Genomic DNA, 14,255 nt, shown 5'->3' on the forward strand with positions numbered 1-14,255 from the left:
ATACACCATTCACTATTGCCAAATACTGTTCTAAACTTATTTAATATTGTTATTCTTATTTCATTATTTTTCCTACCTTGCTGTTTGGGAAAGTGAGACACAGAATAGTTAAGTGCAATATCTGAATTTAGACAGTAAGTGTTGAGGCAGCAGTTTGAACTCAGGTAATTTGGCTTCATCATCTATCCCAATAGTCACTTTGGGAAAATGTTAAACAGTATTAGCATGACTGATGACATTGGGATGAAATGGAAAAAGTATAAGCAGGGAAACCAGGTAAAGGGATACTCTGTTAACCCAGGCTTAAATTGGATTGAAATGGAAGCTATTTCAAAGAACTGGAAGATGTGTTGATGATTGGATATGTGAGAAGGAGAAATTAAGGAGAACACCAAAGTTTCCTGTACAGTGGTTAGGAAAATGTGATCGTGAGTAAAACAAAGAACTAAGGGATAAAGGGGAACATTTTTGAAGCAGAAAATTCAATATTACACATTCTGGTAGAAATGTCCAAATCCAGGAAGGTGGAACTGAAGAGGTGAGAAATTATAAGTGTTTTAAAGTGAGGAAACAAATAGAAAACAGAAATAGAGAACATAGTCAGAATTTTCAAGTAACTTTAGCAACTCCATTCCAACAGCATTTACCAAAATGTGATCCATAGATGTTACTAGGTGTTATATACCATAGAGCTCTCAGAAATGAATGTTGGAAAAGTTCAGGAAACACTTAGCACACCAATACTCCACGACTGATGGAACAAGTATTTACCTTTACAATCTAATTCATCAGAGTTGTCTCCGCAGTCATTTTCTCCATCACATAACTTGCCATGAGGAATGCAGCGGCGATTATAGCAAGGTTTGAAGCCTCTTCGACAGCTTCTGTTTTCTTATAAATAAAAGTAGAAACTCATAACCAGAGATCATATAGAAATATTTGTACAAAATGAAAATCACAGATAATATTTCATTCATAATGACTGGATTATGGATCTATAAAACAAGTGCTATGCCGTACAAAAGCTGTGGATTATAATGTTTCTGTATTGTCAAAGAGTAGTTCATTCAGCAAGGGCCCTTTCCGACTTAGTGTTTTAACTTTAGTCATTCATGCCTGGAGATCTTTTCAAGTTATACCCATGTTATTGTTTCTGGCAATTCTGTCAAGTAGCACAGAAAAAAACATATATCACGTATTCAATTCTGAAGCAATAAATATGTACCTCAAACATAACAAAAACACTCCAACATCCATTTCCTATATCCTTTGCATCTATCTGCAAGGATTTTATAACGAGGAGAAAAAGCAACAAAACGTGTATTCCTGAATCAGTGTCTCATGGAGTCATCTAAATATCAACAAATTGCTCTTAAAAATTATCTTAAAATATCTACAGAATTCCCTGAGAAAGAATGACCTTCTGAGTTCTATTTACCATTATAAAGTTTTCTTGACATTCTCTGATTTGGGGCAGAAGCTACTACTTACAATAATTATAGCCGCCATGTATTAAACATCAGCTTTGTCCCAGGCTCTGTACTGAGTATATGTAGATAAATACTTGCTGGTTTAATACTCTCAACTACTCATAAGAGCTAGCTATTTCATAGCAGAAAACTAAAACACAGAGAAGTGAGTTATGTTACTTACCCTAGTCACACTAGGGTTTGTACACTAGGCTAGTTACACTAGCAGGTTTGGGAACAAAGATCTAACTTCAGGTGTGAGTCCAAAGCCCATACTCTACACCTGGCATTGGCAAACTATTACCCATAGGCCAGATCTAGCCTGTGAGACTGTTTTCATATCGCTATTGGACTAAGAATAGTTTTAACATTTTTAAAGGATGATAAATAATAAACAACAGAGGATATGTGACAGAAAGCATATATGACCCACAAAACCTAACATATTTACCAGGTGAACCTTTACAGAAAATGCTTGCCAACTCCTGCTCTACACGAGTATCATCTGACTTCCACAAAGATAAAAATAACATGAAATATAATCTCAAGTCAACTAATAGTAAATGCAAACCTGTGAGTTTATTACTTTTATACGCTTTAATATTTTTATATCTTATAGAATATAGCCATTCATTAAAGCGAATATGTTATTTGAGATAAATTCTTTAAGATATTGGTTGCATATCAATTATGGACAAATTACATTAGACTCTCAGTTTAAATGATGGTGTGTTATCATGTAATGTAAAAGAGTGAGAAGACTGTCTGTGGAACTCACAGATCCTGTCTTTCCCTTGTTCTGACTTTTCTTTAATTATTCAGGTGTAATTATTACCAGATAATGGAATAGAGGAGAAAAGTAGACATAAAATGTAGCAATTTCAGATATAGACTCCTAAATTTTGATAGCATATGAGCCCAATGCTATTGGATTTCCAGGATTAAAAATAAATCAGGACCATTTTTAAAAAATCTGGATCAAATATACAATGATTATCAATGATTATGCAAAGGCAGATTTCCAGGAAAAATATTGTTGCAATGAAGGGAAATCTCAGCTGCTTACTAGAGCATAAAAGTTAATCTCTACTCCTAAGGGAGGTTAGAGGTTGACTGTCACTAAGTGTTACCAAAAGCAGCATAGCTGGTGGAATTCTATGTTTGATGTGGACCGTGCCTAAGGAAATGAGCCTTTGTACCAAAGGACACTAGCTCCCATGCTAATCCTGGAGAGAGAAATAGAACTGAAAAGACTTTGATAACAACCCAACAATGTGCTATTATCTGTTGGTGAAACTTTGCTTCAGAGTAAGCCTGTCCATATCCAAAAACCACTGATATTTCTGAGTTACATTTTAAGGAAAGTATACCTAAAACCTACTGCTAGAGATGAATAAGTAGGGAGTTCAGAAGATTAGCTACTACTTTTAAAAATATTCATATTCTGGCTGGATGTGATGCTCAGACCTGTTATCCTAGCACTCTGTGAGGTTGAGGCAGGAGGATTGCTTGAGATCAGCAGTTTAAGACCAGTCTGGACAACACAATGAGACTCTGTCTCTTTAAATAAAATAAAATAAAATAAAATAAAATAAAATAAAATAAAATAAAAAAGTCTATTTTGTGGATATAAAACCATGAAGAAATTATTTAGTGAATATCATGGCTATAGAATAGGAGATAAAGTACCTCATTTTAACACAAGCAAAGCCACATCAATTGCCTTAGATCAACAGGTTAATGAGAAATATTAAAGAAATTATCCACATAAACCAAACAGAGACAAGCAAACCAAAAACTGTAAAAGAATCAGAAAACTTTATCTGAAATGAGCAAACCCATATTGGACACTTACCACAGTAGAGCAGTTTTTCATCTGATTTATCCTTACAGTGAGGAATGCCATCACAGGTGAGCTGGTAGTCAATGCACTCACCATTTCCACATTCAAACTCTGAATAAATGTTGCAGGAGGAATTTTTAGCTGCAAGGAAAAAAAAAAAAGTCAATGCTTTTGTGCAATGACCAGTATTTTTTGACACCACTACAATTATTTTTCTTAATTTTAATTATAAAGATAAACTAAAATTTATCAAAATGTAAAATTAAAGAGCCATGGGTTATGACATTTCTTTATGAAATTAAGATCTTAAAAAATAATTTTCTGGCCAGGCACAGAGGCTCACGCCTGTAATCTCAGCACTTTTGGAGGCCGAGGTGGGTGGATCACGAGGTCAGAAGATTGAGACCATCCTGGATAACATGGTGAAACCCCATCTCTACCAAAAATACAAAAAATTAGCCAGGCATGGTGACACGTGCCTGCAGTCCCAGCTACATGGGAGGTTGAGGCAGGAGAATCGTTTGAACCTGGGAGGCCAAGGTTGCAGTGAATAGAGATCTCGCCACTGCACTCCAGCCTGGGCAACAGGGCAAGACTGTGTCTCAAAAGAGTAATAATAATAATAATAATTATTATTGTTTTTAAAAAGAGTCAGTTAAATGAGCTCTGTACATACTGAAAGTGTTTTTGTGTTTTCTTACTGGAATCTATTATGTATTTTTCAATATACTAATATTTTTCAGTGCGTACAGTACCCATTGTGAATGTTCAATGTGAACCATCTCAGTCAAATGAATAGTCCCCACTTTTCCCCACTTTCTGGTCTTCCTAACTATCTTCTGATTAAACCTCAGTAGCAAGTTATACTGTTCAGAAATATAAGAATTGTTAAAATAAGACCTTTGTCAGATCCATGTGTGGGAGGTTCCCAGGAGCAGACTCTTTCTTGCTGCCATACATGAGCAGCACCTACTCCATAAAGTGTACAGGAATCAGTGAGATGAGGGGCAGGAGGACGATGGTCAAGTGGAAAGCATGTGCACCTGATGCTATGGACTCCAAATGACTGCTGTCAGAAAGTCTCATTTCTAAGCATCAGAATTTTTATTAGAAATTAAGAGTTTGAATTTTTAGGTGATTTGCACTAATTTGTAAGTTAAGAGTCTGAAAGTACAAAAAGATCTTTTCTACAGTTAAGTTTCCTCCTTACAATGGCAGTATGTGATTACTATTTTGAAGGGTTTCTATTGAGGACAATGGACTTATTTTTAATCTTCAGTAATAGATTTACCAGCAGACTTTGGGATCCAATTTTGGGGATATACTGTCTGCTTGCATGTATGTACTCACCCTGTTGCTTGCTGAATAATTGTACATTTAAATACATTTGTATTATTTATGTTGGAGGTAAGCAGAATTCATTCATCTCTGCTAATGAAAGAATATAGCTTAATTTTATAATTTAGTATTAGTTTTTGAGCTTTATTTCAGGAATATTCAATTAAACAGCCACTAGTACTATTTGAACTTTCCAAGGTTTTATTTCTTTATTATTCCTAGAATTTAATTAATTTAGTAGAGGGTCTATTTATCTAAGGCTTTTTTTAAAATTATGTCAATTTTTATTTAGATTCAGCAGGTACAGGTGCACGTTTGTTACATGGGTTTACTATATGATACTGAGGTTTAAGATATGATTGATCCTGTCACCCAGGTACTGAACATAGTACCAATAGTTAATTTTTTTACCTTTGTCCACCCTCTTTCTCTCCTCACTCTAACAAACCCAAATGTCCATTGTTGCCATCTTAGTGCCTTTGGGGAAAAGACAAAAACTATTCAAAGATAAATAGGTTTTGTATATTATGCAAAAACAAATATTATATGAATACAATTCTTCTTCAGGTACGTTCATTTGATAAAATAATATTGAGTGCTTTCTGCTTCTTTCTGGAAACATCATGGTTCAGTTGCCCTTATTCTCCTGAACAGCAATTACTTCATCTAATTACATTTACTATATCTATTTCTTTTATGGATTACAATAAGATTAGCAATGTTGTACGCAAGGGGACTGCCTAATCTTCTTGTCAACAGTTATGACAACAAATGGTTTTCCCTCATTTGCCCTCAGTTAGGTGTTAGTACATGACCTTTCACCCCTTTAATGCTGCCATTAACATTCATGAACTGCTCTGGGTAAAATCACTTAGATGAGGACACAGATATGCTACAAACATTCTCATGTCCCTAAAGATGAATTTGACAAGGAGAAGCCAAGAGTTACTCTCTCATCTCTCCGCTGGACTACAGGATTTCAATATGAATGCACAATGGATGTCGTCTGCCTCTATAACAGATTGTGAGCTCTGAGGAATCCAATATCACTCTACAGTTCCATGTGAATACAATCGTGCTTGTTTAAAATGACAGTTTTCTTCCTGATTCATTTCCTCTCATCAATAGAGAGAAGCTTAGTAGGGACAGTTGTATTGAATGTATTATGCAGCAAGGACAGGCCTCCACTCTACAGAAATAAGCTTTGCCGTTGTGACTGAAGGCATTGCTTCACTACTAGCCTGCAGTGACCTGTGAAAGAAACATGAGTGATTCTAATGCATGTCTAACACTCCAGGCTTACAGATGGCATCAGATCCAGACCATTACAGCTGAAACCACAAAGGCAAACTGAAAGAATTTAAGCCATTGCCTGAGCAATTCAGAGAAGTGTTAAGTGACAAAGAAATATGGGAATTTGTGGCCCGAAATATGGAAATTGGCCATCTGTATTTAAAATTTTGACCAATTGCATCATTTTCTCATTTGCTTTGGCACAGTCTTAAATAAAACAACTTTTACTTTTTGTGCTAAGAGGTGCCTTTTTGGGTTGTAGTATCAACTTGCACAGTGAGAAAATATGTCTATGTTATTTTGTATATGGTGTAATAGTTTTCAAGCTAAAGAAAATTATGCCCAAGCACTTACATTGAAGAGCAGGAAAGAGATAAAATCCTTCCATTGGAAAGAGAGTAAAAAACGACTGAAGATGAAGATGAAAAATACTTATTTTTATTATGTAGACATATCCAACTCTGTTAATTTTCTGCATGAAAAGATATGCACTGAGGATATATTTAATGGGTGAGGAGAGAAAAAAATGTATCAAATTTGACACATCCTGAGAGTGATTTCGCCAATTTCCAACAAGATTCTTCTCTCCCACCTTATATATATATTGTCTTAATGTTAAAAGGAAATTAACCTTTTTAAATTTTGCTTGCAAGCTTTTCATGGCAGTATTGAAACACTTGAACCTTGATTTATTTTGGAAACAGTTTTGGAAACTTAGCTGTTAATAAGTGTATATTGTAATGGTACTAATTAAAGATTGTAATGCCTTTGGGAGGTATAAACATCATGCAAGGCTGCAATGTTACACTCTTAATTAACAGTTTGGAAAAGATTACAAATAAGCTGCATGAGCCATTCTCTCTCATTTACATACTGTGATGGACTGTGAGTGGTTTTACTGCAAGGCTACTGATATACTGCCTGTATACCAGTTTATTTCAGTTTCAATTACTTTTGCTATTGATTGAATTCACAAAGTCACAACTGGAAGTTTTCAGATGACCATTGTGTGCAGATACTTCTCTACCTAGCCCCAATACTTTCTAGTGCACAACCAGGAGGGTAAAAACATATGTTACCATTTTGGTTATCATTATCTAGTACATAGTGTTATAACTAAGCAGAACAGCGAACTCAGTTTTCTTTAGAGCAGAGAGAGAACATGACTAAGCTTCTAATATTGGAAGAGAGTATAACTTCATGAATACACAAACACAATTTCAGTTATGTGTGTGGAATTTGGAACAGATATGTCATATTACATTTCAATTCTCTTTACTTACTCACACATCTGTTGTCCTCTAGCAATATTCGGTCCCCTCTGCAGGAACAATTCACTCTCCCATTGGGAGTTAAAAGGCACAAATCATGGCAGCCTCCATTCAATAATGCACATGGAGAAAGTTCACCTACAATAAAGAGGTTGTATTGGTAACATTTTATATCGAATTTCTATTCTATGTTAGATATATATTAATAGTAAACTATTAGACTGCCTCAATCTCTCAATAATATGCCATTAAAAAGCAACATTCAGGACTTTTGAAAATCTAAGCACTCCTAAGGCTAAGTACATTACGAAAGTATGCAACACTAATCAAATCTTTCTAATATATCTGATACCATGGCATCAAATGAACTAGTTCTGCTAGAAACCACATTGATACTGCAAACTGCAATTTTGTAAGCACTGCATTGACTAAAAAACTGTTAAGCCCAGATGCAAAGTTTATCTATCAAGCGTAATTTTCATGATTTGAAACAACTTGATTTGAAAATTCAAAGATATGAAGATTGAGAGAGAAATAAGATTTTTAGAAGAAATAATTAAAAATGAACTGCTCCTGTGATGGTAAATTATGCAATATAGAAGTTGCCTTGAATATTTCAGATAATTTCAATATTTTGAACAGCCAAATCTTGAACACTATTCCTAAGAACTATAAAAAAAACAAAATCAACCATCGTAGTAATAAAAAATAATATTTTTAAAAAGAAAAAACAAATCCAACTATTACTAGGAAACATATATACATTTTTAGAGATCAGAGATTATACAATAAGGAAATACAGTTGCTTTCTATTATAACTTACAGCTATTGGTGTCATTGGCAACAGCTATGATTCCCATTGGCTGATGTGGAATATCGGAACGAAGAATTTTTGTATCTCCTCCTGTGTACTTGTTGGACCGCAGGATAGCTCTTCTTCCCCAGTCTGACCAGAATATATAATTGTCATAAACAGCCAAGCTGAGGAAAGTTCCTGGGCTGGACTTAACTATCACCTGAAATAAATTAAAATACTGTATTTTTATGATGAATATATATTTAGATATCCACACCCATTTTTGCTTCAAAAATAAAAGATTTGGTTTAGTTGGATTTAATTAACATAAATCATCAGATAAAAATAAAATTTCACTAAATGAATTATGATATGCTTTATATTTAAAATGTTTTAGTCATTGTTAGTGCTTGCAATGTATTTACATAATATCTCAAGTATACTTTTATTTAACAATTCAATGTGTACAACAAGTGTACTGTTTGGTATTATAAACAAAAATCAACAAGCCAAAAATATTAGATGAAGATTATAAACATTTATTAACCTTTAGTAAGAAATCACCAGATATACAGTAGATACTCATCAAGTTCCCAGAACTACCTATGGAATATAAAGAACCATAAGATCTAGGTTCTTTCTTCAGGAAGTTCACCACCTGAGTGACTAAACTAGTACATGCCTGAGATTAAAAGTTTAGAAGTAAAGACCATACTTTCACTCAGATCAGTATGGAGCAAAAGGGACAAGATTTATCTTTTCATCTAAAACAACCACACAACAGCAAAATATAGGAAACAACACTTTTGAAAACATTGCACATCAGGAAATGAAAGGCATTGATTTCTGGGTAATAGGAAATACTGGGTGCATCCCATGGCATCCACCATTTACCAGAGAGAGATTATAAGTAGCAGCACACACAGGACAAAAACAGAGCCCAGATAATTCCATGAATAAAAGTTATGGGAAGTGAAAGTTATGGGAAAGTTATGGGTTGCTATATCTCACTGGGCAGAGGGTCAAGAGTAGAGAGTTCAGCAGAGGGAACTGTGAGTATCTGAAAAGAGTCATCCTGGAGCATTCAGTCAAGTACTGGTAAGTGCATGCATGTGTGCGAGCCAACTCCTCCAGGCTGGTGAAAGAACCACTGGAAAGGATGAGAGAGAAGAGTCCCCAAGTTCACATGGGTCCAGAAATCATGCCTGTTAACAACAACCAGATTCAAATATGTAATTCAAATTCTAATTCATGAGACTCTGAGTACTCTTTAGGGTCTGCCTGAGCAGTGGGGAACTGTTAACCTAGACTAAATAAACTTTGTTCTAGTCTTCTCTAACAAATCGTAGAAGCCAAGCCTGAAAGAAGCAAACTGTTTCAAACTAGCTTAACTGTCAATAATTTTTTATGAGAGTATAAAAATGTATACCAGCAAACTACTATGCAAGGAAAATGTAAAAAGGAAGAAAATCCTCAAATCAATGACTTCTGCTTCCACTTTAAGAAATTAGAAGAAAAGTAACTTAAACTCAAAGTAATAAAGAGAAGAAACTAAAGAAGGGAAATTTAACAAAATAGAAAACAGAAAAACAATAGAGCAAAATCAGTAAAACTAAAAACTGGGTTTTTATGTCAATAAAATGGCTAATACATCATAAAATTAGGTTTGTCCCAGGAATACAACTCGATTCAATATTACAAAATCAATCAGCATAATTCACCATAATAGCTGACTAAAGAAGAAAACTCATATACATGTCCCAACACATGCAGAAAAACCACGATAAGATATGGCTTCTATTCTTGACAAAAAACTCAAAAACTAATAATAGAAATATAACGAGGCACAAAACAGGGGTGATCACTGTCACTACTTCTATTTAACATTATCCTGGAGTTTCTAACTAGTATAATAAGGCAAAAAAATAAAAAAATAAAAAGAATCTACATGGGAAAAGATAAGTCAAACTGTCTTCATTTGCAAGTGACTAAATCCTCTACGTAAAACATTTAACAGAATCTACAACAAATACTGCTAGAATGAATATATTAATTTAGTAAAATTGCAGGATACATGGCTGTTATTAAAAAGTAAATTGTATTTCTGTATACTAGCTATGAACAATTAGAAATTGAAATAAAAAAAACAGCTATTTACAATAGTCTCTACAAATATAAAATATTTAAATATAAAAACATATGTACAAGAATCTGAAAACTATAAAACATTGCTAAGAGAAATTAACAAAATCCTAAATAAAGAGATGTATAGAGAAGAAGAAGTATAATATATGTGTGCAATTTGTCATCTTTACAATCTTTAAGTGTATAATTCGGTGGTAATAAAAACATTTATATTCCTTTATTAACTTTTAAGTTCAGGGGTATATGTGCAGGTTTGTTATATAGGTAAGTTTGTATCACAGGGGTTCATTGTACAGACTGTTTCATCCCTCAGGGGTTAAGTTTAGTACCCATTCATTATTTTCATTATTTTTCCTGATCCTCTCGCTCCTCTCACCCTCTACCCTCCAATGGGTCCCAGTGTCTATTGTTCTCCTCTATATGTCCATGTGTTCCCATCATTTAGCTCCCAATTATAAGTGAGAACATGTGGTATTTGGTTATCTGTTTCTGCATTAGTTTGCTACAGATAATGTCCTCCAGCTCCATCCATGTTTCTACAAAGGACAAGATCTTGTTATTTTTGGTGGTTGCATGGTATTCCATGGTATAAATGCAGCACATCTTCTTTATCCAGTCTACCATTGATGGGCATTTAGGTAGATTCCATGTCTTTGCTATTGTGAGTAGGGTTGTAATTAACATACATGTGCATGTATCTTTACAATAGAATGATTTACATTCCTTTGGGTATATACCCAGTAATGGGATTGCTGGGTCCAATGGTATCTCTATTTTTAGGCTTTCGAGAAATCATCACACTGTTTTCCACAATGGTTGAAAACATTTTCCTTTTTCTCTACAACCTTGCCAGCATCTGTTATTTATTGACTTTTTAATAATAGCCATTCTGACTGGTGTGAAATGGTATCTCGTGGTTTTGATTTGCATTTCTCTAATTGCATTTCTCGATGTTGAGGTTTTTTGCATATTTTTTTGGCTGCATGTATGCCTTCTTTTGAAAAGTGTCTGTCATTTGACAACATTTCCATGAGTTTTTTTTTTTTTTTTTTTTTTTTTGTAAATTTAAGTTTCTTAATAATGCTAGGTATTAGTCCTTTGTAAGACTCATAGTTTGCAAAAATGTTCTTCCGTGCTGTAGGTGGTCTGTTAACTCTGCCAATAGTTTCTTTGGCTGTGCAGAGCTCTTTAGTTTAATTGTATTCGATTTGTCAATTTTTGCTTTTGTTGTAATTGCTTTTGGTGCCTTGTCACAAAATCTTTGCCTGTTCCTATGTCTAGAATGGTATTGCCTACCTTGTCTTCTAGGGTTTTTATAGTTTTGAGTTTTACATTTAATTTTTTAATGCATTTTGAATTAATTTTTGTGTATGGCTTAAGAAAGCGGTTCAGTTTCAATCTTCTGCATGTGGCTAGCTAGTTATCCCAGCACCATTTATTGAATAGAGTCCTTTCCCCTTTGCTTGTTTTGGTCAGCTTTGTTGAAGATCAGACAGTTGTAGGTATGCAGCCTTATTTCTGTAATCTCTAGTCTGTTGCATTGGTCTATATGCCAGTTTTTGTATGAGTACCATGCTCTTTGGTTACTGTAGCCCTGTAGTATAGTTTGAAGTCAGTTTGTGTGATTAGGATGCCTTGACTATTTGGGCATTTTTTGGTTTCGTATGAATTTTAAAACCATTTTTTTCTATCTCTGGGAAGAATTTCAATGGTAGTTTAATCAGAATAGTATTTAATCTATAAATTCTTTTGGGTGGTATGGCCATTTTTAAAATATTGATTATTCATATCCATGAGCACGGAATGCTTTTACATTTGGTTGTGTCATCTCTGATTTCATTGAGCAGTGTTTTGTAGTACTCCTTGCAGAGATCTTTCTCATCACTGGTTAGTTGTATTATTAGGTATTTTGTGTGTGTGTGTGTGTGTGTGTGTGTGTGTGTTGCAATTGTGAGTGGACTGCATTTCTGATTTGGCTGTTTGTTTGGTTGTTGTTAGTGTATAGGAATCCTAGTAATTTGTGTACATTGATTTTGTATCCTGGGACTTTGCTGAAATTGTTTATCAGCCTAAGAAGCTTTTGGGCTGAGACTATGGTATTTTCTAGATATAGAATCATATTGTCTGCAAACAAAGATATTTTTATTTCCTCTCTCACTTGGATGCCCCTTATTTCTTTCTCTTGCCTGATTGCTCCGTCCAGGACTTCTAATACTATATTGAAAAGGGTTGGTGAGAGAGGGCATCCTTGTTGTACTAGTACATTCTTATGCTACTAACAAAGACTTACCTAAGACTGCGTAATTTATAAAGGAAAAAAGGTTTAATTGACCCACAGTTCAGCATGGCTGGGGAGGCCTCAGGAAACTTACAATAATGGCAGAAGGGGAAGCAAACATGTTGTTCACATGACAGCAGCAAGGAGAAGTGCACAGGAAAGAAGGAGGAAAGCCCCTTATAAAACTATCAGATCTCATGATAATTCACTCACTCTCATGAGAGCAGCATAGAGGTAACCATCCTTATGACCCAAGTACCTCCCACAGGGTCCCTCCCATGACACATGGGGATTATGGGAACTACATTTTAAAATGAGATTTGAGTAGGGACACAGCCGAAACGTATCACTTGTCTTGTGCTGGTTTTCAACAGGAATGCTTCCAGTTTTTGTCTATTCAATCAGATGTTGGCTATGGATTCGTCATAGATGGCTTTTATTAGTTTAAGGTATGTTCCTTTAATACCTGGTTTATTGAGGTTTTGGGTGTTGAATTTTATCAAAAGCCTTTCCTGAATCTATTGAGATAGTCATGTGTTTTTTTGTCTTTTGTTCCATTTATATGATGAATCACCTTTATTGATTTGCATATATTGAACCAACCTTGCATCCTAAGGATAAAGCCTACTTGATCATAGGATAAGCTTTTTGATGTGCTGCTGGAATCAGTTTGCTAGTATTTTCTTGAGAACTTTTGTATCAATGTTCATCAAGGATATTGGCCTGAAGTTTTCTTTATTTGTTATGTCTCTACCAGGTTTTGGTATCAGGATGATGCTGGCCTCATATAATGAGTTGTTAAAGATTTCTTCCTCCTCAGTTTTTTGGAATAATTTCAGCAGGAATGGTACCAACTCATTTTTGTACATTTGGTAGACTTCAGCTGTGAATCATCTGGTCCTGGGCTTTTTTTGGTTGGTGGGCTATTTATTACTTACTTCATTTCAGAGCTAATTATTGGTCTGCTCAGGGATTCAACGTTTTCCTGGCTCAATCTTGGAAGGGTATATGTGTCCAGGAATTAATCTATTTATTCTAGATTTTCTAGTGTATGTGCATAGAGGTGCTCATAATATTCTCTGATGGTTATTTCTAGTTCTGTGGGGTCAGTGGTAATATCTCCTTTGTCATTTTTAATTGTTTATTTGGATCTTTTCTCACTTCTTCTTTATTAATCTAGCCAGTGGTCTATCTATTTTATTTTATTTTTCAGAAAACCAGGCCCTGGTTTCATTTGGAACAAATCTGTGCCTTCCTATTATGTAATATAGGAAGTAATTCCTTCCTTTTATGGAGAAATTATATTGATGGAGGCGCTGTGGCATATACTTAGAATGAAGAAATGGGCCTTCTGCCTCATCAAATTCTAAGCCAAGAGAGCTTGGCAATCAGTATCCACTTTAGAACTAGAGACTTTAGTGATTTCTGCTTGCAGAGTTGTTCTAAATTTTGTATTTGAAAATCAAATTAAATTGCCTAAATATAATTTTTTAATAAAGATATCAATTTGATTTTTTGGCCTCAGTATTAATATTCCAAACAGGACTCACTGGGTTACTTTTCCCTGTAACCAGGAAAAAAAAAAAAAAAAAAAGAAACTTTTACAAGAATGATTACTGCAAAGGAATGGTAATCAAGAAATAAATATTTAGCAAAACAAACAAAAATTAATGCACATAATGATTCTAGCCAATAAGAAAATTATACAAGGTATTTAGTAAGTACTTATAAACATTATTCATTTAATTCTTAAGATCATTGAGTGAGGCAAGGATTATTGCAGATTGTATTCAGATACGAAGAAACAGCTTGGAGAGATTTG

At 34.4% G+C, this 14,255-nt stretch overlaps 1 protein-coding gene across 1 annotated transcript in view; it reads right to left on the minus strand.

Annotated features, from left to right (window-relative positions):
* The window catches only part of LRP1B (LDL receptor related protein 1B), a 1,963,100-nt gene that overhangs the window by 319,055 nt on the left and 1,629,790 nt on the right, over nt 1-14,255 (minus strand). The window contains exons 44-47 of the mRNA XM_025404289.1: nt 8,038-8,230; nt 7,227-7,352; nt 3,325-3,453; nt 772-891 (exon numbers count right to left, since the gene is read on the minus strand). Of these exons, the coding sequence (XP_025260074.1) occupies nt 772-891; nt 3,325-3,453; nt 7,227-7,352; nt 8,038-8,230 (568 nt within the window). The remainder of the gene's footprint in view (nt 1-771; nt 892-3,324; nt 3,454-7,226; nt 7,353-8,037; nt 8,231-14,255) is intronic.

This window comes from Theropithecus gelada, chromosome 12 (assembly GCF_003255815.1).
Source record: "Theropithecus gelada isolate Dixy chromosome 12, Tgel_1.0, whole genome shotgun sequence".
Taxonomy (NCBI): Eukaryota; Metazoa; Chordata; class Mammalia; order Primates; family Cercopithecidae; genus Theropithecus; species Theropithecus gelada.